Source organism: Dinoponera quadriceps, unplaced genomic scaffold, assembly GCF_001313825.1.
Source record: "Dinoponera quadriceps isolate SergipeBrazil2010 unplaced genomic scaffold, ASM131382v1 scaffold586, whole genome shotgun sequence".
Taxonomy (NCBI): domain Eukaryota; kingdom Metazoa; phylum Arthropoda; class Insecta; order Hymenoptera; family Formicidae; genus Dinoponera; species Dinoponera quadriceps.
Genome location: NW_014554764.1, coordinates 2,505,690 through 2,532,605, shown reverse-complemented (window position 1 = coordinate 2,532,605; position 26,916 = coordinate 2,505,690). Strand labels below are relative to the sequence as shown.

The 26,916-nt window shown below is 42.9% G+C and overlaps 2 protein-coding genes across 8 annotated transcripts in view; both read right to left on the bottom strand.

The window, feature by feature from the left end:
* Window positions 1–19,734, bottom strand: part of LOC106741648 (peroxidasin-like) — a 152,433-nt gene extending 132,699 nt beyond the window's left edge. The window contains exons 1-2 of one of the 4 annotated variants that reach the window (XM_014613863.1): window positions 10,908–11,421; window positions 8,966–9,150 (exon numbers count right to left, since the gene is read on the bottom strand). The gene's annotated coding sequence lies outside the window, so the exon portion shown is untranslated. Of the gene's footprint in view, window positions 1–8,965; window positions 9,742–10,907; window positions 11,422–19,245 lie in introns of those variants that run through there. The other 3 variants (XM_014613865.1, XM_014613862.1, XM_014613864.1) reach the window with 3 other exon arrangements.
* A 355-nt stretch (window positions 19,735–20,089) lies between these two features.
* Window positions 20,090–26,916, bottom strand: part of LOC106741662 (phosphoribosylformylglycinamidine synthase) — a 9,301-nt gene continuing 2,474 nt past the window's right edge. For all 4 annotated transcript variants that reach the window (XM_014613893.1, XM_014613895.1, XM_014613896.1 and 1 more), the window contains 7 exons: window positions 26,602–26,752; window positions 25,565–25,955; window positions 25,032–25,144; window positions 24,664–24,908; window positions 23,377–24,095; window positions 21,383–23,101; window positions 20,090–21,251 (listed from right to left, as the gene is read on the bottom strand). In XM_014613893.1, the coding sequence (XP_014469379.1) occupies window positions 21,014–21,251; window positions 21,383–23,101; window positions 23,377–24,095; window positions 24,664–24,908; window positions 25,032–25,144; window positions 25,565–25,955; window positions 26,602–26,752 (3,576 nt within the window). In that variant the 3' untranslated portion in view covers window positions 20,090–21,013. The remainder of the gene's footprint in view (window positions 21,252–21,382; window positions 23,102–23,376; window positions 24,096–24,663; window positions 24,909–25,031; window positions 25,145–25,564; window positions 25,956–26,601; window positions 26,753–26,916) is intronic.

Below are 26,916 nucleotides of genomic sequence, written 5' to 3'. Positions count from 1 at the left end.
CACGTGAGCGATATTTGATACATTACGGCACGACTGAATCTCCATTTTGCAAAAAAATCTTATGATGCATTACGACAGCTGTTTTGAATCCAGCGATTCGCTTCGTACCAATTTTTTCTGGAATTAATTAAGCGCACGGCGCGGCGCGACACGGCGACCGCATGGAAATAACTCCGCGTTATCTGCCGCGAACCGGCGATTTTATAATTAGGCTTCGTTTACGTTCGAACATCACGTGGAACTAGATACGGCTTGTAGAAAATATTAAACAGATCGAAACTATCGGCCCGAAAGAGCCGATACGTTTCGCGCAAAAAGTCTGTCTATCCATATCTGGAGATATCGAGGAAATCCATTCATAAAAAAAGGTGTGTCATCTCATCGATGCCTCTTTTCCGCCATACCGATTGCCTGTTAACGTCGAATTATGTAATGCATACAACGTGCAGGCGTAAATGTATTGAATGCCGACAAGAAAAGCCACCATGCGAAGGATAACAGATCACGTAGGAATGTAGAATGGCTTGAACTCGTGAAAAATCGGTAAAGCTTTATTCGTTATTACACAGAGGGAAAAGTTTTTGCAGATTTAATACATATACATGTTTGTTTGGACGGAAAGTAATGTCGTATTTTCCCAACAGATGACTTTAATGTATTTTATTGGGAAGAAATTTCAATTTAGATAGTGTAAGTATATGCTATTCCGATAGCTAACACCTCTAAGCAGTCATTTATTGTATGGAGAATGTATATAGAAGCGTTTATGTTCACTTGAGATCGAGAGAAAAATGGAACAAAACAAGCTGTATTTTCGTTGTTTGATGCTGTTTTATTTCCATAAAAGGAAAAATGCGACGCAAACGAAAAAAATATATATACTGGGAATGGAGAGGATGTCGTAACAGAACGTATGTACTAGAGATGGTTTACGAAGTTTCGTGCAGGTGATACGACGCTCGAAAATGAGGGACGCTCTGGCTGACCGGCTGTTACTGATGACAACCAAACCAAGACTTTAATACACACGTTATATAACAGTTACATTGTTGAGTAGGAAACAGTTATGTAATTGCAACTTTGTGTTTGCTGGGTTCTTTCCAGCTTGAGCGCTTTTGCGAAAATCAGCTTGCCAGACAGTCAAGGGGTTAAAAAAGAGATTTAGGGATCGATGACATTTATGTAGCATGTAGTTAAGAAAAAGAAAGGAAATCCGAACGTCAAGCGATAAGCATTTTGCGATAGCTGATACGAACGGCGGCAGCAGCAACGGCGGTTCCGTCGCTCTCTCCGAGTAGATTTCACGCGTTCCTACTTGCATTAAACGTAAACGGATTAACTCGTTTCGGTCGCGAGGTCGGACTTTCGTGCGAGCGATTAAATCTCGCACGAAGGGAGTAGGAAATGAAGGGAAGGGAAGGGCAAGTACAAGCAAACGAAGAAGGTAAGAGCGGAGGAGGGAACGGGGACGAGGAAGAAGCGGGTGTTGCGAGATAGAGAGACTGGTTACAAGGCTAGAACCGGGAGGAAGAAAGACTCAAACGGAAGGAGAGACAAAGTGCGACGCGCGAGTACCTTCGGGCGTTTCGAGGATAATTTGCATTATTCGCGTGGAAAGTTTCTCCCTTGGCGCGTTAATGGGTCTCTGGGACCCGAGATTCGGCTGTGCTATTTTCTTTTTCTTTTTAACTGTCTGCCGTCCTGCCGCCGGAATGAGCGGAAAAGAAGTGAAAATACGAATCGCCGTGAGTATTCTCTGTTTTGTCATTAGTGGCCCTATAGAATAATGGATAACGGCTCTGTACGTCGGAAGACGGTATCTAGGGAGGAAACTCGACGGAGGTGTGAACTCGCGTTCTCCGCGTTCGTTAATTTTTATTTAACTGTGCGCTAATTGAGCGCGCACGACTGTTTACATGTAAATTTCAAGCGAGAGCTCGAGATCAACTCCGAGACACCGTGAAACCTTTTCGAGAGCTATTTACAAATATGCTACAATGCATGCTTTTTAAACCAACACAGTCTGTCAAGGAACAACCGAAAGACTATTTTGTGGAAGGATACCTGCTCGGCGTAAGCTGGCCTTGAGTGTATAAAGTTACCACTCTAAGCGCCTTGGACGCGACAACCAATAAATGCCTTCCGTGTATTTCCGTTATTTTTACGAATTTCAACAAAACCTCTTAGGGACTTAATTTGAAATCTTAAACCTTTATAAAACGAAAAAAAGAAAGGTAAATTTTTTTTTAACTTCGAGACTAAACTATCCCCTTTAACGTTCGAGCATAATATTCGATTGTAATAATTACATTCTGCGACTTAATTCCGATTCTGCACATCGCGGAAAATATCGCGAAATGACTTTCCGCGTTATGAGAGCAGGAAAAATACGAGAAACTCGTGCCGTGCTTGAACGCGACTACGTATACCAAGGCGCACCGACGCTCATATCGGTTTAACAGTTATTCCCGGGCTAAAAGTTAGATTCACGTTCCTTTAATCTGACACTATAGGGCCATACTCTGAGATCATCTCGGCCTTGTCGACCTTACGCCTACGCCGAATGGCCTGACAGGGGAACATTTTTATGTAAATTTAATGGCCCTACCGTCGTGTAAAGAGGGAGTCGACTAGCGATTCGCGCGAGTCAAGGGGTGTAATACGACCAAGGACATTGCTAATATACCACTCTCTCGTCTTTAGTTGCTCATGTAAAACGGACGGATTAAATGCTTGACGCATCAAATATATAAAATTTAACCGGCCAAAGTCGTCGGATCGAACGCAAATTTCCACGAGACACATCCCCCGCTCTGCCCCTCCGTTTACCGCACTCGCGCCATAGTGCTTCTTTCAGACTTTCTTTCGAAACGAATCGATCGAGCTCAGGCTCTTTTTAATTAAAATTTACGAAGCACGAGGTGATCTTCCCTCGTAGCGAGGCTTTCAATTCTCAATATTGAGCAATCTGCGATTCTCCACTAACAAATAGAATGCCCGTTATGTCGATATGAAACGCCTGCAATCACGTCCGCAAACTAGAAAAAAAGCACGATTCCAACTTGATACATCGCAAAATAGCGTGAGCGCATTCTATTTAAAATATACCGGGAGCAGAGAGACATCGAGAAGCTCCGGGGGCAGGGCAGGAAGGAAAGCACAACTTTTCAATCTTCCCTCAGACATCGCCGATGCCCGGTTACGACCCAAGGCTTAACAACATTAAACTACAAGAAATCAGGAGTAGATTGCGACGCATTTTAGAACGCTTCCTGATCCTCTTAGAAGGCGCACTCGGAGGAACGTCGGAGGAGTCGTGAGACGAACCTTTCGGGAACGAACATAATCGAGCTGATACGATGGAAATAAGAGAATTCAGAATGGCCCCTTAAAACCGATATATCGATCTACCTAGCTGCGAGATTACTACTGCAAGAGAAAGAGAGAGAGAGACGCGGAGTTTCCAGCAAAGACTTGAAATGCCGAAGAAGCAAGCTCGAAACGAGAATTATCGGGAAAATACGAAAGGCCGGTTGATTAACCGCGCATGTGTACTAGTTCTAAATAAAGGTGAGATTCCGTGGCGGAACTGCATTATCCCGACTTACGACGGGGGTCGGAAAATCGCCACGAAATGATCACGCCTCGACGCCTATTCCCAATAAATTTCGGAGTATCGTCACGTGAATTCGCGTGCCACAATGGCGCGCATCTGGATACGGTCGCAGCGCATGGGTAGACAAAGTCGCGGCGTTCAACTCGACGACAGCATCAAGTTGAGAAGTTTGTCGCTGTACAGGGAGAAAGGTGTAATGAAATTTCTCCAGAATTGTATTTTACAATAACGTCGCGTTCTGATAACACGTACCACCTCGTGCTCCATACACTCACAGCGCGCGCGCACACGCTTTGCACGTCGTGTCTCATTACTCCATAATGCCGCGCCGGTATCGTTTACCCGCTTCGTCACGATTCACGATTTCCTCAAAACATAAGTAGCTGAGGCTACATACGAACACCCGCGGTAACGACTGCGCCCGACATCCGCGGGAAATCACTCTCAAAGGTATAACGTCGCAATCTTGGATTCGCGGTCGATAACTGCGCGCGATATGGCGGCTCAATTACCGCGACTGTGAACTTTCGCCCCCCAAGACGACATTCCATAGCAACTTACGAGCGTATCGAGGTAAGATCCGGTATTGTGGTGCACGAGCGAGAGAAAGAGGATGGTAGAGAACGAGGATGGGAAAGAGAAATAGGGATTGAGCAAAAGCGAGAGCGAGAGAGAGAATTCGTAATGTTCTCTGTGCAACCGTAGGATGTGGGATATAGGAAAGGGCGAACGATGGGGGCGGAGAAGCGAGCACAGGAGCTAGAAACAGAGAGCCTTCTCTCTCTCTCTCTCCTTCTCTAGGGCGGAATCATAAATTAGATGCATAGGCACGTATATATCCCACCCCCTATTGTACCACTCCATTAAACATTCGTTGCAGTACACCGTTATAAAGCGAGATATAATCTCGCGATGCCGTAAACACCGGCGAGCTAAACGAATGCGCGGATCGCATCTACCTAGAGATGTCGCGGGGGCGGCGAAGGCAAGTTTAAACGTTTCACCGCCACGAGCAATGCTTACGGGCGTGGAAAGTAATTTAAGGAGCGATCAAGCTGTCGCCAGCAATGCGGCTTACATTCAACACGGCCCACGTTACGGTCGCACGGCAGATAACCAGACGACGACGACGATGACGATCGTGTACATATTTCCCTCTGAATAAATCGGCAATATCGCAGTAATAATAAGCCTCAATTTTGGTAAAAAGTAAACTGAATTTAATAATTAATCTGCTGTATAAATGATTTTATTATTTTTTCTCGAATGAGACTTTATTTTCTTTCGCTGCAATCTTCATTTTTAGATGTTCAAGTAATTCAATTTTTTGAAACCAACATTGGAGGAAATGATAACAATCACATAAAGATGGTAAAAATCGCGCGGTTAAATCGGAGGCGAAAAGGGAAACGACGATGAAGATCCATCTTTCGCGACGTTACCCGCTGGCGTTAAGCATGGCGCCGAGAGAGATAGCTACGAAGACTTTACAATTTATATTACAGCCTTGTAACGCGGACCTTCCCTCGCAAACTGTGAGATTTCCATTCGTGCGAGATTTACCGGTAAAGTTGTTGCCGCTCCACTATAAAATATTTAATTAGTTGTCTTAATGCCGCACTACCTGCCACTTATTTCTGTCGGCTCACCGAACTTTCGTGAAATACAACGAGGCCACGTAGCATAGCGCGTATATCACGCTAAAAAGAAATAATTAATATCCCCGTGATTACGTGTAGCGCGTGTATAAGTATACATATATGTGCGTGTGCATATATAAGTATATATGTATGTATGTGTTAATATCTCACTTCGGGACTTTCATTATCACCATCAGCAAATATTTACATTCATAAGATTTTCATCCCGCGCGGCGGTAGTTAGTCAAACGCTCTAGTTAATTAAATAGTTAATTAACTTTGTTGATGTTCATCACTTCCGAAATTTGTAATTTGCTGTCGCAAACGCTGGGATAAAGAGAGAGAGAGAGAGAGAGAAGAGGAGAGAGGGAGAGATAATGATGATTATGATGATTATGATTATAATAATGGTGATGATGGTAATAATGATGATAATGATAATGATTATGACGAGACACAGAGAGAGGGGGAGGGAGAAAAAAAGAAAGCTATATCGCTGACGTCACGGCACAATCGCCATAATTGCGTGAAACGTTGAAGCGTAACGAACGAGCATCGCCGCGAATTCCATGACACGTTGCGTGGACCACGCTCGGTGCATCGCGAAATATCAACACATCGATACATCAACGCTGGCGCGCTGTTGCAGAATGCACGGTGTAATCATGCGGAATAGCGCGTTATCAAAAATAGAATGACGGGATTAGAATCGAGTCGACACGCAGTGCGCAATCGTGAGAACACCGTCGCCGACATTGATTGGAATTTAGTATAGAGCGATAGGGACTAGTAACGGATCACGTTTCTCCAATTAAGCCAACCGGAATGTAAATCGGGTTAAGGGAATCCCTGTAGTGCGAGAGTGCGTGTGCTCGCGTTCGCTCGCTCCCGTCTACGAGATTCATTCGCAGAGCGAGCACGAACACCGGCGACTCATTGTTAAAGGAACCGTTGATATTAAGCGAGGGTCTCTAAAGCCACATCGGGGATACTTTTGCGTTGCACGGCCGTGCTGTGACGACGACGGGGGTCATTAGTCGACGCGCTACGTTAAGAGAGACCCTCGTCGTTGTCGTCGGGCGAAGCGTCACGGGGAGATTCACCGTTTCACTCCAACGTATCGATTGCAAAGATTGGCGGCGATAAAAAATTGAACGTCATAAAGATTGAGCTTGTTGAGATTAAGCGAGAGACAGCGCTCGCGAGCGCGAGAGACGCGACTCCACGGGGGACAGACGCGCGTCTCACGGATAAAAACTCATCAAAGTTCGCGCCAGCGAGCAAAGTGACGCCATTAGAAGTAATTTATCATTTAAAAGTGGCCGGTTTTTGCGCCTCGCCACGCTCAGCAAGCTGCGACATGTGCGGTATTAACTTTCTTATACCGGCATCCTCTTGACCTGTTTTCACCTTACGTGGCGCCGCGCGGCATCACGCGCATGCAAGCTGACTTGGCGGGCGTCACGTACGTACGTAACGACCGCATTATAATACAGGTATTTATCTGACATTACGTCGACGCGCAAATAAGCCGTACGTACTTCCCTTCATTCCCAACCCCCCACCATTCCTTACGCTTTTAATCGTCCGAAAATACACGCAATCATGATGACGCTGATGCGATATCTCGCGGCAGGAGAGAGAGAAGTATGAGTGATCTGCCTTGAATACCTTCGGAAAATAAAGATATTTTATTAACGACTAGATATGAAGATGAAAAAAGTTTACTTTCGCGGAAAGCGTCCAAAATGATGACCATTAGTTGATGAGTCTATCGTTGTTGAGTATTTCGAATAAAGAAACGATCGCGCACGAGTGCTAATGTGATGCACGAATTCAATTCGCTCCCCGAATACAGCCAACGTTATTATACGGTCGGTTGCACCGAGACGAGGAGCAGCGACGAATCTCGTTTATTAACGCGGATAGAAAAGTGTTTTCCCTTCTAATGTAGAGACGGCCGGCTGGCGCGAAAATGCAAATCACGCCGGTATTATACGGGGGATATCGCGTATCTTAGTCTTCCTCGCGGTGAAATATCTTTTCCGAGCAAGAGGGATATAATGAAATGTTGGAGAATCGAGAAGGAGCGATGAAGCTAAATACGCCGGGACGCAAATGCATTTTTGTGAATGCCATATCGTGCGCTGGATCGCGAGTGCACCGTTGCGGATTTTATATGTCCCGTAGCGGGACTGTGCGAGCTGGCAAATATATAAGTGATAATAATGTAAGCGACGCGAGAGTAAACGTTGTCACGATAATAGTAGTATAATTCATGCAGTTTGACCATGCGGATATGTGAGCTTGTGCGAAAATAACACTGTCCCAACTTTCCCTCGGCTGCCAAAAATCTACCTCACCTCCCCTATTCCATCAGTATCAAATCGGTATTGGCATCTCATATTGTCCACTAAAGATCGGTACTGAGCCAATATCTCGTCAGCAATTATTTCTTACTTGGGACTTGAAACCTATTTTGACGATACTGGCACTTGTTAATTTCTCCTTTGAACCTTTAATTCGATAAATTGAATTTCAATTACCTTTAACAACCTATTTTAACGCTAAAACAGTGAAAATGAAATTTAAGCAATCGTCAAGATCAAAGTAGGAGTAAATTCTATTATTAAACTTGAAATTGAACCTACTTCGCTATCTTAGCTCCTATTGCGTTGTGAAATTAAAGATATCACTTAACACAGGACCAAAATTTCGAAAGAGAGACGCGTTTATTCCGAACGAGGTAAATATAGCATACGGTCGAAGAACAAACGTGACTTTCTGTGACGTCGCGATCGCGCGACAACGTATCGCGAATCTGCAGAGCTCGACGCGAACGAGAGAGCAAAACGCACGCCGCATTCCAATTATCTACCTGTTAATCTAACTAACACAAAGCGCACAACCGCTGGTACCATCAACCGGCCCTCGCAGAATACGAGTATACTGACAAATTGCGGATAAAATCTCGTTGCGTGCCGCAGTGTTGCCTTAAAACGAGCGCAAATTAAAAGCACCGATGGAATGGACGGTCAGGAAACGTCCTCGCAAGCCAGCCCGCCCGCCTGCTCGCCCGCACGCACGCGGGATAATTACACGCGATTACAGCTCTAACGCGCCACGTTGAAGTATGCGATGTTATCGAGAAATATATGTAAAATCGACGCTATCGATTCGTACAAAGAGAGACGTGCTAACAAACGCGTGTTCGCGTACGGACGTATCAATTATCGATCAATGTTAACGGTTTTACTTACTTCTCTCTCTCTCTCTCTCTCCTTTTCTTTCTCTGTGCAACGACACTACACGTTTCCCCGCATTCTTTTTCTCTCCGCCGACTTTCCGAATTTCCGCTTCTTACTTTCCACTCACGCACGCCTTACCTATTCCTCTCTAATTCTACCTTTCGCTCTTACCAAATTATTCGGTCTCTCGTGGAACTCTTTGGCCTTCTTCACACAACTGAGATGCAATCGGCGCTGTCGAAAAGTCGCAATTTCTCTCTTCATGGCACTTTCCACTGAAGAAAGGGCAGTGTGTCTCTCACACACACACACTCTCTCTCTCTCCCCCTCTCTTTCTCTTTTTCTTTTATTCGCTCTCTCGGAAGCTAACGCGTCTGCTATTCCCAGCCCTGGCTTCCCCTCATTGTCGCTTTAAGCGGCTGAATTGTACAATGATTTATTTCCTCCAGGATCATACTCACGATTCGTCGGCGCGAATCACGCTGTTATCACTGCGAAGCAGAAGCTGTTCCGCGGCGAAGGCGGCGGCATTTCGGAGTATCTCGCTTCGAGTAGCGACGCTCTGGTAGTTGTAGGTAGCAGCGGCAATAGTAGTAGGCATTCACGGTCGGCCAGAACGCGTATCCTGTCAAACAGCGCGACGCATCTGCGAATCGGAACGCTGCGGAGTATCGCTCGGCCGAGAGTAATCGCGCGCGTCACACAGTTCGACATGTCGAGGCAATTCGATCGCGCATCCTATGGCGATTCGTGATTTTATACCGCCGATCGTACAAGGACCGCGCACGCACACGATTCGCCCGTTAAACCCCGCGTACAAGGATTATCGTGCTCTTCTTATTCGCGAGCAACTCCAGGCGAAGAGACAGGACGTTTATTTCGCCCGCCGTGTGTTGTTCCTCGCGGCAAACAGTCGTGCGCAATTAAGGAAGAAAATTATATCAATTGTGCGCGCGCACGCGTCGCAGCTTTGAGTGTTTACCTAAAAAATACACGGACATACGCGAAGGGAGAAGAACAACAAACAAAGGGAAGGGAGATTTCTCCATCTCTGGGCGCGCGTTATCGCGCTCTAAACCAGATGCCGGCACGCACGTTAAACATACCGTGAGGCCGCGCACTGATAGTTGTTTACAACATCAACGCCGCTGAGCAAACAAGTAGCGGTGCTGATGTAACTGTTATCGAATCTGATTTCGAATCAACAGGGACGAATTGAATTGAATTAAATGCGATACGAAGCGTAAAAAGAAACGTTTCCACCGCGATCGTCGCCGTCGGTCGCGGCAAATCCCTACGAAATTTGTACATTCTATCTCTCTCTCTCTTTCTCTCTCGATTTTTTGTGCATATTCCCGTGATAACCGTAATAGTCGCGCGGGATTCAAGCAATGACCGACGATCAGCCAACCCTCCATCGCCTCTTGCGCGCGCGAGGGAGAAAAAGCGCGGCTGCCGCTACGGAAGGCCGTAAAAAATTTATCGTCACCCACAGCGCAGAAATTCTCTGCATTCGTAATGTCAATCCCATTGCACAATTGACGGCGCGAATCACGTCACGAGGCCAACATGTCCTCTCTCTCATGAAATTTCACCTGCGTTTTCCGCAGTTTTTCTCCCCTTTTTCTGCCTCTCTCGTTTTTCTCTATTTTTTTATTTTTCACGTTTTTAATTTTTTCTCCTTCCTCCCTTCCATGCCGCCTCTTTGTCCCTCGGCCGGACCAGGTAATGCCGCGAAGGGCGGGACCGGACATGTCCCACTTTCGTGATGTCCGGTGTACAGGTTTTAATCCAAGACTAACAACGTGACACGGGTTAACTGTGCGGTCAGATTATACGCGCAATGTCACGCGCGGTGTCACGCGCCGAAAAGTGAACTCGGGAAACATTTCACGTCATAGATATTTCGAAGGTAATGCGCGCCGATCGTTCTGACACTGTAAACGTGGATGACGAAACGCGGTTTTCAACGCGACGCAACATATTCGTCATATCGTATAATCGTATACAGAGTGACGCATTTTTCCTTTTTTCCTCTCGGCCAACGAATATAACGCGCAAGCTCAAAATTACGCGAAAACGACTCGAGACTATTTCCGCGCGCGCACGTACGAGAGAGAGAAAGAGATCTTTCCGATATGCTAACTTTTCGTTTCCATCGTTTCCCGTAAAAAAAAAAAGGGAAAACGAAAAAAGAATAAACCGTATAACCACATATCGCAATCGTTTACGTGAAAACTACGAGAAAAGCACGGAATGGAGCGTCGCGCTGATCGTATGTATCGATGTGTAGCAGCGTGTGCAATTTCTGCGATCACTCCCGGCGAGCAAACTCCGATCGTCCACGAACCGTAGCGGCCGGATGCGGAAAAGCGGCTGGTTCGTGATCGCATGCAGACTCACGCGCGAACTCCCTCTTTGCCCCGTGCACGATCACATGTCGACGGACAGATTCGAAGTCCGGTGCACTGGGATCTCACGCTGGTGCTGATGCTCGTTGTTCATCGGGAATTCGACCGGCGGAACACTGCTTTTACCGTATTTTCCGCCGGACTACCGACGTGTGACGGCGACGACGACGTCGCGAGTCACTTCACAGTCGCCCCGCTGATCCGCACAAAAATAATCTCTCCCGTTTCCTCACTCCCGGACCGGACGATTTATTTACGAGTATCGCGACGCAACACGGCAGAGATTGTCGCTACCGAAGCCCGGAGGAGCAACGCGCGTGAGAAAAAAAAGAAATACAAGTCTCGTTTCTCTCGCACGCACGCGCGCGCGCGTGAGAGAGAGAGAGAGAGTCGACGTGCTCGCTCGTGAGGAAAGGCACACGTCTCTCTATCACTTTCGCTCGCTCGAGTTCTTATGAATCTTTTCGCGGCTACGCGCTCCGCTCTCACCCTCGTTGCTCGTTAGGGCTTCGCCAATGGACTGCCAGCCGCCGCGGCAAAAGCCACGGCGCAACACGCCGACGCATCTACCCCCTCGGCAACCCCTTCGCGGCCGCCCCCGCTTTGCGGCACCGACCTCCCTACCCGACGTTTTCCACTCGTTCTCCACGCGAGGACCCGTGCCTTTCGCGACTCCGTAAAACGCGGATGCGAACGCCGACACAGGCGATATATACCCTCCCCCCGAATGCACACACGAAAAAGGGAGAGAGAGAGAGAGAGAGATGTTCGCACGACCATTCGCGCAAAGGATAATTCTGCGTGCGATATGGAGCGCACGCGTCGTTAGTCGTCGCATTAATTCGCCAGCGGAATGTAAAATAGAATTATGGCAATTATGTTAATAGGAAAACGATGTCGATTGTTAGTTGCATTCAGACAAACGGTCAAAAAGTGTTGGATTTTCTTGAATGGCGTTCTCGTAATCGATATGTTTAACGAAAGTAACGAAATACGGTGGTAATACGGCGGGTTAAATAACGGAAAATACATTCGTTATCGCCGCATTTCGAGCCCGTCGGCTAACTATAATTTGTCATTTCTCTCATTACATTCAGGAGAGGACCGCATGACGCTCGTCGCTCGTAAAATATTCAGCGGGATTCAATCGTACGCAAAATTAAAAAAAGAGCGATATCACAAGCGTGGAGCTTTGAAGACCAGCGAAATTAAATGCTGGTGGAAAACGCGTTGACATCCGATAGTCTATCGCTCTATGGATTTGACGCATTTTAATTTGAACGCTGCAAACCGCGCGTGGCGCGCCACGGATTCGAAATATGACAGGTAAAGTTACACACACGGACACATACCCACGCGCGCGCGCACACATACACACACACACACACACACACATATGAAACGTACGCGAAAGAGAGTGGGCCGAGCACAAGAACAAATCTGATTTAACCCGTTTCATATTTTCTCCCTCGATATTCAAATCGAGATATCGAATACTTTTACGTCATTCGAAACATCCGAGTGATGGTAGGTTCACGGTCCAGAAATTTCCATAATTATGCAATAACAGTGCGTCGTCAGGTAGCCTCCGCGCCGACGACGGCTAGATCCGTCCCATCACGGCCGAACAAATGAACGTGATATAAAATTCAGAATACCGAAATTTGTGACGGCCACACGCGATGCGTGCACTGTCGTTTCCTACCTATATATATATATATATATATCCCAGGCGTATCTCTTTTAAATGTACACCTTTTATCTTAAAAGGCAACGACGAATTCGGCAGCGGCAGAAATTCGGTTGTTATTTTATTGATCTATGTTTATTTCGCGATAACGGAAATATGACGATCGTCGTCATAACGTGTATCTCTCTTTCTCCTTCTCTCTCTCTCTCTCTCTCACTCCGTAATTGGATCGGCTTCTGTCTACGCGCATGTGTGTGGAAAATTTCGTTTCACGAACGTCAGGAGTTTTTTGGCGTTCTTGTGCGTCGCTGCATTCCGAATACCCGCGAAGCGATTCGCAACGGAATCGACGATCATACACATTTCCCCGAGATCCGCATTGCTGATTGATGAGCAGCATCGATCAAGTCCATCGTTCGCGTACGCAAGCGCGAACTCCATTAACTTTATATTAAATACTTCATCATTTTTCCCGCGAGACATGTCACGCTTCACCTATTCCGCGCCGATTCGCCGATGTAGCGAATTGCGCGAACATGTTATGGATCCTTCCTTATTCAACACGAATTTTCACACGTTCTCCGAGACGTTTCTTTCATATTCACGACGCGCGGACTATCCATCGGATACGTACTGCTATTTATACGGCGAAACAGTAGTAAATAAAGCGCGGAACAAAATAATACAAATGTGACGTTTCGATGCAGAGACGATTGATTTTCGCGCCGAAAAAAATACAGCTCGGCGTCGTCCTAACGATTGAGACACGCGCGCGCGCGCATGCAAAGAGGATTAACGTTTATTTTAATTCGTCGCGGTAATTCACTGAACAAATAATCGAAGATAAATCGATGTACAGGTGTAAGCCGAAAATACACGCGACTTCGTACACACAAGGGGTTGAAACGTTGAAACGATCGAGCGCGTAGGAGCAACTTCATTTTGCAAGTATAATACAGCTGCGACGTGCCGCCCGCTCATTACTATTTCACGTGTCAATTGTCTCTCTAAAATACATAAACGATACCGTTCTGTTTCACTGTATGCTCCGCTATATTATCGGCAGTGCTGTCGCCAATGACACATCAACATATCGTTACCTGCCTGTCGATAATCATCCCGCCGGTGCGCGCGGCCGCCGCTCGTATCCGGACTTCCGTAATAATTGCATAATGTGCTAATAGCACTCGTAAAATGGTTACATCATATGAAATGATTACACTACGGTACAGAGCGGCAATTGCGACGATCAGGCCAACGCACCGAGTGCGTGCTCGCGCAAATCGCGTATTAATAATAGTAATATATAAAACGCATGTCCGTCCGTGGGAATTCGCGTTTCAGTCGTAACTGGATGTGTGGAAGCTCATTCGACGAAAGGGACTGTATTTTAACCGTCATCACAAGCGCCTCTCTCTCTTCCTCTGCCGTATTCCGCGTGTTACAGGTGCGTGCTACTTTCGTGCCCGAGCGACTGCAATTTTACCAACATGTTACCTCTCCTCTCGGAAGCTATGCCGGACACGTAACGGCGAAAGCACGAATCGCGGGGTGGCTACGAATGTCTCACGAATCATCGGAAGATGTAATGGACTGCAGGTGCGAGAAAACGTGACAGCAAGGAACGAACGAGAGAGGGAGGGGCTGAGCGGCGGTGGCGTATCTGGCGGCGATGTAAGATAGAATCGCGTTCTCTCCCGCATTCGGTGCGCCTCGTTCCTCGTATTCGGTGGAAATGAGAAATATTCATGAGACTCGGCTAATTTTGGGGAGCTTGAGCAACAACAACAACAACAACAACAGCGGCAATAACGGCCAGCAAAGCACGAAGACACATGTCTAAGAGGGACGCCCTTTTCAAGATTAATTACTGCTTCACGTTTTTACGAATATCTCACGGATCATGAGCCTTCTTGTACGCGAAAGCGAGAGAAAGAGAGCGAGTTTTTCTACAGCGATACAATTGCATCTCCGTGTCGCATTTCGCCGGGCTTTTCGCGAGAATGACTCGGAGTACGGCGCGAGTACCGCGACGAGAAGCGCAGAATGGTCGCGCGTTGCACGCCGACGGGACGCAGCCTGTTTAATTAGCGAGCAAATTAAATGTCCGGACAGCCACATCCGACATGGTCGCGCAATTAGAGGTATTATAAATTAATTATAACACCGTGACGCACAGTCAGTTTTGTGGGATTCAATCTCGGAATGAGCTTGGCATTGGCCAACGGGACTAGTGCCAAACTTACCTCATTACCGACCGTTTACGACGCGTTTTATTATTTCATCTTACAGGGACCACGTATCCTTTAATTACACGTGAATTAAACAGCATAAAACTGGTTTGCGATACAGAGGCAGAGAAAGAGAGAGAGAGAGAGACAGGTCCAAATAGACACGAAAACGGGAGGCGACTCGATCGATCGAAATCACGAGTCGCGTCAGAAGGGTAAATACAAACATGGAAAGAAAAGGAATTAATTGTCCATATAACACAACTGACATTTAATTGCCAAATTTAATTTATAACTGCGGGAGCTAAAAACTAAATACAGGGACAAAAAAATGAGCTTAACTAAACTTCAGTCATATTATATGCATTTTATATTTTTGTTAAAATCGGTCCGTGTTAAAAGTTTTGTATTAAATTCTCAACATAATCGTGGGTCTATTTATCATATCGTGATTGTATTATTTGAAAATACTATAGAATTGAATTGAATATTCTTTTGTGTTGAAATAATACAAATTATATGTAAGTTTAACACGCGCGTCTCACCCCCGGAAAAAAACAATGCGGCGGCGAACACTATTAATTGGAGATCGTTAGACTTAAAAGAAAATTACCCCTGTTCTCAAATTTCGGAATTTTAATTCTTCGGGACAATGCATGTCCACCGCGTCGCGCTCGGATTCGTCTCGCGAAAACCTCCCGTGTCGGCGAATGTCATTCTTCCCTGTTCCTCCTTCCGGGTTCAGATGCGATTTGTAAGCTCTAACAAGCTGCGCGCAAATGGCGTGGAACGAACGTCTAGCGTCTAAGATTCCCCCCAGGGGAGTGTCACGGGAATTGCCGGGCGAAGCTTAGAAGTCTCGGACAGAATAGAAACCGATTAAGCGAAACAACCGACTGACAGCACCTGTTGATACTTCGTCTAGCCGCTCGTGGCGAAGGTGTAGACTCACGGCCGGGTGCGCGAGCGCGCGTCAATGTGGCGGTGAGTTACGATGTGTATACACGTGTTTGCGCCCGTGGGCCGATGTCCGGTATCGCTGCGGCGGCGGCTCTATGAAGCGAAGACGCCATCGACGGGGGCGAGCCGATGCGAGTGGCTGACGAGGATCAACGTCGAGGGCGTTAGACGAACCAATTTTGGGCACCGCGCGCCGCGGTAAATTGAATCGAGCCAGACCCTGTTAATATTCGAGTTACGAGCGCTATTACCCTTTGTTCGTGATTCAGCGCGTTACGCGCTCACCCGCGCTTAAACGCATGCATCCGTAAACTGTTTACGGACGGTCGGATGCGGCCGTCGCCTGCCGACTACTACGGTTCCTACAACGTGGTGAGATTGCGCGCGCGTTTCCATGGAATCGCGATTCTGCCTTTACATACATTTAATTTACGAGAGTGTGAGAGAGAGAGAGAGCGAAAAGAAGGGGGACGAGAAAGACGAGCTACCTCCATCACAAACTCGACGATTCCCGGCGCGGTTGTGTGTGTAAAAGTGTATGTGATAATAACGGGCTGTACTCGTTGCAGGACGCGATACATTTCTCGCCGAAACATATCTGCTTTTTCCTCGTTTTTGTGGAAGAATATCGAACGAATCGAAATTTCACGCTATTTTCAAGATTTAGTCGATTAATATAAATTTAAAAAATTTCTTAAAAATGCTCGTAGCACAGGAACATTTTTGTCAGAATAGAAACACATGCAAGGAATAATATAAATGTAGAAAGGGAAACATTCTAACGAGAGTGAAAGTGAGAAGGTGAAAGAATGATGGGAATAATTAAGCAGAGATGCAGGATAGATAACAAAGTTTTTTCTCATCCTAATTAATCTAATTCGACTAATTTCGGCCTTTTTATCTCAATGGAGCGTCGACGCTTAAATACAAAGATATTGAATGTTGAAACTCCAGAAGCCCTCTGTGCATCGTCGAGCTAATTAATCTCATATAAAGCGATTCATTCGCGACGAGTTAATCCGAACGACCGTGAAAGCCGCGATTACCGTGATAACTGAAAATTAGCATTCCCTCCCGCAGTCCCTCTCGGTAGAGGAAATTAGCGATCAGACCTGCTTAGCCGCACTGTGTATATATGGATCAGCGACTTCCAACGTCCATACGTTCGCGACAACGTAATGTCATAAACAACAGGCGCAATGTAGCAAGTAATACCGGTGAATACTGCCGAAACTAATCGCGTGAGGCAAATTCCCTCAGTGCAGCCTTAACGAGTGCATGCAATGCAGAATATTTTTCTCGGTAGTAATATCAATGCGTGTATATATGTATGTGTACGTATGTGTGTTTGTGTGTGTATGTGCATCACATGTTCTGTTTAATTAAAATACAATGCCCGCGGAAATTAATGGATCGCATCAAACGAATGGTTGAATTGTTATATAGCTTAGAACTAAAGATGAAAGTAAAAGCTGAAATACTAATATGTTCACCCAACTGTCTTGTATCCAATAATGTTGTGCACAAATAAAGGTTTAAATATGAATACATTAACAATGTTAAACAGAAGCAAATAAAGGCAGATTCAAGGTGACGCAATAAGGCCATATTTCAAAGTTGACCACCAGCTTCACATCGATCCAATTCAACTATCTAAGAAAGCGATCTCCCAATTATTCCAGCAGTGCATGTTACAATCATATAAAATATATTGTTCTAATGTTTACTTCAAGTATAAAATACCCATCTTGACACACAGAGAATTAGGGTTAGGGATTAGTTTTTAGGTATAAAAATGTGAATTCTAAATTTTCAATGTATCTGTCACCAATTCATTCATTATTCATATATTCTCAATTTTTTTTAATAAAATATCTCCTGCAAATCGAACTGACTCTTTAGTGATTTTGACCCTTTTTCCCTTATTCCTACATATAATTAGTTTTTAATGAACACAGATTTTACATTTTGCCATATATTGACCTGGAAAAATATTCCCTCGCGGCTCTTTAGACGAGATGATTAATTAGAGACCATAAACACAGGACGACCTATTTTTACTATATTCAACATGAGATGGCTGAATGAAGAATGTACCGGATCAAAAACAGAAAATAAGGAAAATTCAATCAGCAAATAAATAAAATATAATCAGTGCGCTTGACGCTTCTCGTAAACACGAAGCTTCGCACCAATGTCGCAAAAATTCGATAAAAATCTTATTTTTGTTTATTTCCCTAGCGAAAACATTTGTAACCTTATTTCGTCGCCTCACATCACGGATATAAAGTTAAGAATAGAGACTCGTCCTCGCGATTGCGAGAAAATTATCAAACGACTTAATCCTGTAAATAAAGTGTAAAACCAACGATCGGTTTTCTAATGTTAAGGATTTAGAAATATAATTTCTTTTATTCAAAATGTTCCATTCCAAGTAAATTGACTCAATTGTAACGTTTACATATGTATACGGAAATATATGTATAGATCATCGAATCTTATTATAGTCAAATTATCCAGTTATATTAGGAAATTATGTTCTTAGATATAAAAGTTTTAAATAGATAGATTTTGGATAGATCTTAATTATTTTTCAATTGTCATGGCTCGAAAGCGCAATCGCGAAAAACGGTAAAGGTAAAATTACAGTTTGACTATATGACATTATTAACTTTAATAAAATATTTAAAAAACATCAAAACGAAAATTATATATACTGTTTTCTTTATATATGAAACATGTGACAACCAACCCTAGACATGGGATCAGTTTGTCCTGTTTGCACGTTTTTGCTTAAAACTAAATAACTTTTTTTTTTGTAAAAAGATAAGTAGAAAGAAGCCTAAAAACGGCTATGACCGCGATATAGTTGTAATTTTATATTAAAACACCTTTATGTCCATTATTCGCGAACTACGAAACCAATGTCCACAATTTTGTGGTTTTGTTCTGTGCTATATCCATAATTTTTGGGTTCTGTTCCATGCTACATGCACGATCTATTCTGTGTTATGTCTAGAATTTTTATTTCTATTCTGTGCTATGTACTTAGATATATGACAAAAATGACTCGCTAATAATAATAGCGCACTCCTTGAACATACTTTATGAATACCGGCCACAGCACGGAGTAGACTCAACAATCGTAGACCTACCATGGAACAGGATTTTATCTGAATTTTGTTCGAATTTTTGTCAATTGCTCCGTTTTCAAAATATCCCATTGTTTCCCATGAAAATGGGTCACCCTGTATATACATTAGGTTATCGGAGACGATGTTTTGTTTATGCGATCCGCCTTGTACGAAACACTTCTTTAACTCTCGGCTAAAGAGGAGCGATTTAAATACGATCCGCCAAATACGTTAATTCGCCCGTCATCATTGCGAACGAATGCGTTTTTGTACGTTCGGTTAATTAAAGTGTAATGCATGAACAAATTTACTAACCAGTCCGCCATTCATACCGCCATTTTGTCACGCTCCATCAAATTCCGCTGCGAATGCCGGTTACTGATCCGATTATAATCCTTCCCTGGTCCTCTCCGAGCGCGATGAAAGATTCACTTGCACACTCATTTACGCGATCGCGAACGCGGGGGAGGGGGGGAAGCGTGCACGTCCGCGCAGTTACTAATTACGCGCGAATATCGGCTGAATACCATCGGCACTCGTGCGATCCGCGCGCGATTCGCTCGTTAGCAGTGAGAATGCAATGGCAGTGGAACGTCGCTCCAACTTCACGGTAAGCGTCATCGAATCGTCGTCAACATATACCGTCATGTCGGCCGTTATCGCTTTCCAAAATTGGTGAATTCACGTCGTAATCCATCCTTTCAACGTCCGACTGCTTCCCCCGAATTCCGAATCGAATTTAGGTGGTCGCGATCTTCCGCAACGACGACGCGGCGTAACCGACCTTCGCGGACTGAACGTGATGCCAAGCTTACGGTTAATGGCGGCGGTAGATCGATCGATCGATCGATCAATGCAGATCGCGACCGGGCCCTCGTCCGACCTCATCGTTTCATTGCGCGCAAATTTTGAAAGCGCGACTTGACGGCGATTAATGTGAATTCCACGATCGCGATGTAACGAGTAATACAATGTCCGTCGGGAAATACGGCGACGAAATACGCGGCAAACCTATGCTTACGCATGTAAGAAAATATAATTATAGTTCTGTCTTTTATTTTCTTATCGTTATTTTAATATTTCGAAATTATATATGTTTAAAAGCTTCATTTATTATCTGTAATATATATCTGTAATATAATAACAAAATAATTACAAAACACAATATTCATTATTTTTTCTTCAATAAAAATTACTATCTCTGCTGTTATGATTTTAGAGCGTTACATGTATTTTTATTCATTTCCATATTATATCTTATTTTGTCACGCAACTTATGAGATAATAGCATAGAACACAACCTCATACATTACTGTAAGTTTGTTACCATGCAGGATATCCTAAAGCTATGAGATAACAGCATGGAACACAACCTCTTCCACTACTGTAAGTTTGTTACCATGCAGGATTTCCTAAAACTGAAATTGAGCGATCACCACTTTTCGTTTAACTCAAAATATCTTGACGAAAATTAACGACAACATTAATATAGCTAATGTGTTTAAAAACTAGAGACTTCAAGCTTTAAAGTGCTTTTCAAACGATCTCGATAGCATCATTATTGCGAAAATTACAGCCTGTTGAATTTCGCCTATATTTTATTACGATGGAAAGTACGTCTAACCAGCCCTTGAGTCCTACTACTTGAGAAATAGAAGTACGTCTGACTTCATCGTTTAGTCATATCACGACCTCAATTTCTCGTTAAAGATAGTGGCGATTCGTAGCGAAGACTCTGAAACTAAAATTACAGAAATAACGGGTCTAATAATTGCGAAAACCCGTTACTTCCAATATCAGAAATAATAAAACGTAGACGAAATTCAAACTATATATATATATGTGTGTTGTAGTTTATCGACTTTAAAAAATTTTTCGAAATAATTCTTATTAAAAAGAGTGTTCATACAAATTCATACAAATTCGATAAATTTCTTAAATTCGCAGAGAAAAACATTTATAGATTGTTTTCTTCTTATATATAATTTTTTACTATTCTTAGAAATCTTTCAAAAAATATATGGATATAAGTTGTAATAAATTTTTTCATGTATAAAATGCAATGTGTGAAGTAGAAAAATTTCTAATCCTGTTTTTGACACCAAATGAAAGCATTATCAAAAAGTCGCTGCCATGGTGACACTTCAAAGTTCCATTCTGTAGGTCTCCAAGGCCATTGCCACATTCGTGTGCATCTCTCCGGATGCGGCATCATCGCTAAGTGTCGACCATCTTTAGAGCACACAGCGGCGATGCCGTTTACGCTACCGTTCGGATTCTGGGGATACCGAGAAGTAGGATTACCAGAATCATCAGTGTACCTAACAGAGAGAAAGAATACATACGTCCGGAAATGCGTAGTTTTCGAGTTATCGCCATTATATTAAATAATATGAAATTATGTTTGTATATTTGATAGTTTACTGAAATCTTAAAATCTGAAAATATATACCTGAGTGGTAAACAGTTATTTCTCTCGAGAGTTTCCAAAGTTTCCTTATCGCGGAAGGTGAATCTGCCTTCTCCATGGGCTACCCATATCCCTAACACGCTACCCTCCATTGCTTTTAACATAATCGAAGGCGAACTCTCGATTTTGACGGTGCTCCACCGGCACTCGAATCTCTCCGAGAGATTGTGATCCAAATATATAGCTGTCTCTTCTGTATTTACGTTGCCTACCCAGCCTAATAAGTTCATGAGCTGACAGCCGTTACAAACTCCCAAGCTGAACGTGTCTTTGCGATTGACAAATTGTCGCAACTGTTCACGTAGTGATGGATTGAAAAGAAGGCTCGCCGCCCATCCTTTGGCAGAGCCACAAACATCAGCGTAGCTAAAACCACCGGGGAAGATGACGCCACGGAAAATCTCAAGATTAACATGATTCTCCAGCAAATCTTGCATTGTAACGTCCCATACGTCAAAACCGGCTTCCAATAGAGATGCGGCCATTTCTCTGTCTCCGTTAATACCTTCTTCGCGAATCACGGCCACCTTGATGGATTTTGATATTGTACGAGATATTGCGAAATCAGGATCGATTCTAATAGGATTGAAACTGAGACGATAGGCAGGAATTGTTCGTCCTTCAAGTCCAATGAACTCCTCCGAGGCACAATCGACGTTCATTTGATGACGCTCCAGTTGGTAACTGGTTTCTTCCCAAATTTTCATCAAGTCAATAACTGTGGTGCTCAACACGATCTCACTGCGCACCCTAACAATTACTTCTGAACTTATTCCAAAGCCCACAGATTTTCCAATTGGATACACAGAAATTCCTTGATGTTGGAACACTTGTATCGCTTCGTCATAATGTACCTGATCAATTTCCAACACCCAACCAACTTCCTCAGAAAATAGAACGTCAATAGCGGGCGCAGATCTGTGACTTATATTGACGTTTATCCCGGAAATTCCAGCGAAACACATCTCTAAAAGACAGGTGATCAATCCACCATCACTCACGTCGTGTCCAGCGAGTATCTTTTCATCGGCAATTAACTGCTGCGTGGTATCGAAGGCATTTCTGAGAGCCCGAGCGTCTTCAACATCCGGCACGTCATCACCTAATTCATTGTATACTTGAGATAAGGCTGTTCCGCTGAGTCGACTTTTGCCGCGGGACAGATCGACGAACAATAGACAACCTTGTCGTCCCGTAACAGGAGCCTTTAAATCCGGAGTAACGACACAGCGAATATCGGGACATGGCGCGTAACAGGACACGACGAGCGTTCCAGGCGCTTTAACAATTTTCTGGCCAATTCGTGCAGCCATACTGAGCGAATCCTTACCGCCGTCAATCGCAATCCCCAGCTCTCTCATTAACGAACACATAGCCGTGCAAGCTTCATAGAGCGCCGCACCTTCACCGGGCAGCTTAGCCGGCCACATCCAGTTGCCACTGCATTTGACGTCCTGCAAACTGCTGATTCGCGCAAATACCAGATTACTGACAGCTTCAGCCACTGTCATCCGAGCACCGGCCGCTGCGTTCACCAAGCCTTTTATAGGTTGCTCGCCTATTGAGCTTGCAATGCCTTCGACGGAGAAGTGCGAAATGGCCGTCACAGCAACATCCGCTAACGGAGTATGCAACGGACCGACACATTGCTGTTGGGCTACCAAGCCTGTTACGCAACGATCCACCTTATTGGTCAAGTATCTACAGATAAACAAATCACATTTATCATTTTTCGCAGTATTTGATTTTTCTTCAGAAGTTAAAAAAAATAAAAATACAATATTCGTGAGAAAATAGTGTAAAAGTAAATCAATCAAAAATTTAACAAATAATGTACATAAAATTGCAGACATGCAATCATGTGACTGCGAGAATAGACTATGTTGCGAAGTAACTTTCCAAAAAGCTCTTGCAAGAATTATTTTATTTTATTTATTAAGTTTAATTTTAATAAGCATGACATAATAAAGAGTTACCGTTTGCTAGCCACCGAAGGCAATCGAAGAACCCTATCTAAGGCACTGGACACGGTTAATCCATCGGGCAATCTTATTGGAGACCTTTGTGGCGATTCTTTTTGCAAATTGAACACCTTGCGAGGCATTTTTCCAAGAATAAGTTCCAAATCCAGATTCACAGGATGCTTTATATCTAGACACGCATTTCTGCCTTCGTAATTAAGATATTTAGAAGTGTTACAATCTTCCTCTTCGGAAACGATAATTTTTCCATTTCCAGTAACTGTGCCGACAAAGTTGATGGGACACTTTTCGCGTGCAGCAATTTTCTTCAATAAATCACTATCTTCCGGCTTGCATAATATCGCATTGCTTTCCTGATATTCAGCCCCCCACAGTTCTAAAGTACTGATACTGAGATCACCAAGGTCAAAACACTTTGTAAATATCACAGCACCAGCTGGTTCTACCAATTCTTTCAGAACGTTACCATTACCACCGGCACCTTGATCATGAATACTGAGGATTGGATTGTTATCGCCCATTTCCACGCACGCTCGCACCATGCGATTCAATTTCTGCTCCATCTCGGGATCGCCGCGTTGTACAGCACCGAAATCTAGTTCCGAACTGTTGTCGCCTTGAACCTCCACAGAGCTTGCGGATCCGCCACCTACTCCAATTCGATAAATTGGCCCACCAATTTTTACCACTCGCATACCCCGCTCTGCTGGGACCTAAGAAAGAATCTAGTTTTATTAATATGAAAAAAATTATTATTATTTATACCGAGATGGTTGAACCACAAATACATACCTAAAATTTACGTACTATATCTAATAAACATTCGATACATCGTAAATGTCAGATTGTTTATCTGAAATGTTTGATAAATTATATCTATCTGTGCTCCTTCAGATTATCACTTATTTGGATCGATGCAGCACAGCCTTGCTGACCATTTTGCGACATATGAAGAAATACAAAAATGGCTCGATAAATGAATTGCTTCGAAGGACGAATTTTTTTTTCGCGGAATTCACATATTACCAGAAAAGTAGGAAAAAAATGATGGCCAGCGATGGAAAATATTTTGAATAAAATATAATTTATCTCCTTAAACGTGTTTTTTGCAAAAAATCATTCAAAACTAACCGGAACATCTAATATCACAATAATTATTATGATTATAAGCAAAATAGCATAAGACTTTTTTATTCAGTTTGATGCGTTTCATCTGCGTGCGAATGTTGTATCATTCATTACATAGACATCTTGTATTTGAATGAATTTTTAGAAACTTACCTTGTTAGTAAGATTCGCGTCCATAGTTCCTAATCCACCGCTAAACATTATAGGCTTAATCCACTCCCGTCTTACACCGATGTTATCCGTTGCTCCATAAGTACGCGCAAAACCACATATGACCGGTTCTCCGAATTTATTCCCATAATCGGAAGCGCCGTTACTTGCTTCAATTATTATTTCCAACGGCGATGCCATATTACTTGGGTAATCTATATTTTTTTCTTCCCATGGTAAATCATAACCTGAAATCAAAAAATAAATTAAGAAGTAATAAGCACCAAATTTGACTGTTATATACAGGTTGTATTTGGCACACAAGTCGTACCAAATTATTATAAAAGTAAAAGCAGAAATACATAACATACCTGGAATGTGTAAATTACCAACGCTGTATCCCGCTGTACCAGCAATATAATTTCCACCTCTTCCAATTCCTTCAATATCCCTCAGTCGACCTCCAGTACCTGTTGTAGCACCACTAAAAAAAGATTAAACATATAGAATGTATAAGAAGTACCGGAACCCCGGAATATCTCGGAAGGTAACGAATAAGGAAGAAAGTTAAAATACGAAATTTGCAGAGTTTAAAGAAAAGCATCTAATAATGACCTTACTCCAGCGTAGAGATCAAATTTAGATATCATTTCAAGGCCAACTTGAAATTTTTTAATGGGAAACTCCTATTTTTTACTCTAGAAATGAAAAGGGCGAGAAATTTTGCGTTAAAACGTAAGTAAAAGGCAAGAAAATCATATTAATTTGAAGAGGACTGTAAAGATGATTAAATTAAGAAGGAGTGTTAAAATAGCGAAATTTAACATTTGACGTTTTCCTTTTTATCAATCCTCTTTTCTTCATTTTTCATTTTCTTTATTCATTCTTTTGTCAGAAAAGTTACCTGAAAGGTGCTACACCAGTTGGAAAGTTATGCGTTTCTGCTGTAAAAATAAGATGTTGCTTGATATCTTGTAAATGAAAATTACTGCTGTCATAAGTTTTCGTAGGACGTAGAACTGCGACTTGAAATCCATTTATCGCACTGCTGTTGTCGCTGAATTTAATCACATTGTTCGCATTTGAATAATTTTGGGTATCTATGATCATGTCTATCAAAGATTGTTGTTGCTCTTCTCCATCCAAAATAATACGTCCCTTAAAGAACCAATGACGACTATGCTCACTGTTTGACTGAGCAAGGTCAAAACATTCCACGCTAGTTGGATTACGTTTTAATTTCGAGAGGAACAATTCCGTGTAGAAGTCTAAGTCCCAATCATCAAATGCCAAACCTGAAAAACAGAATAATATAAGAATAACAGAACTGTAGCATTGCAAAGTGTCAGGAATATAGCGTAAAACAATCATTAGTGCACAGATAGATGATTGGAGGTTAAAAAACTTTCTTGATGAATTTCTTAATGTATTCTGTAAATGGTTTGAAATATTTTGGAGCGGCTGAATATCTGAGAAAGTATGTAATTTTGAGAAAAATATTTTAGACAAAAAAGCTGCAGGGTACAAAATATTTAATGATTCTATTGCAATCACCGGGCACGTCAAGTTTTTGAATCCGGAAGTTAAGTGTCTCCTCATGTCAAGTGTTCTCACTGGATATTTTAGCATATATCTATTAATAAAACCAATAACACGTATGATGCTTCTAATTACATAAGTAATTGTTGAAATACAATATTTTATATGGAAAACGTTTCCACAAAAGAATTATTTTTTTTTTGAAAAAAGAAACAATAAATTACTTAGCGACTTTTATCGATTTCTCCTCTATTTTCGATAAATACTGCTTGAATACATATTTGGAAATTTTTATATATTTGACGTTTTTACTTTTGTAAGGTAAAGTTTGTTGTAAGGATATTACCTTTAATTAAAAGAAATCAAACCTTTAAGATTCGAATTTTATATTTTGTTACTCACCTAATTTCGTATTAACTTCTTCCAAAGCCTTCCTGCCTTCTCTCATTATATCAACATGAAACCATTTCTCAGGCCTAAAGCCGTGATCAAACGTTTCTATGGGTTCCTCGTACCTACATTCCGTCATTCTATCTCCCAATACATTTACAATCTAAAAAATAAATATATAAATTAATGTAGTATTTTGAAAAATAATGTCTAAAAATACTTATAATTTCATAGTTTTAATAATATATCTTCAATATTCAAGGAAAATTCATTATTTAACACATTCCATGTCATGTATACTATATGTATATGACATATATATATATA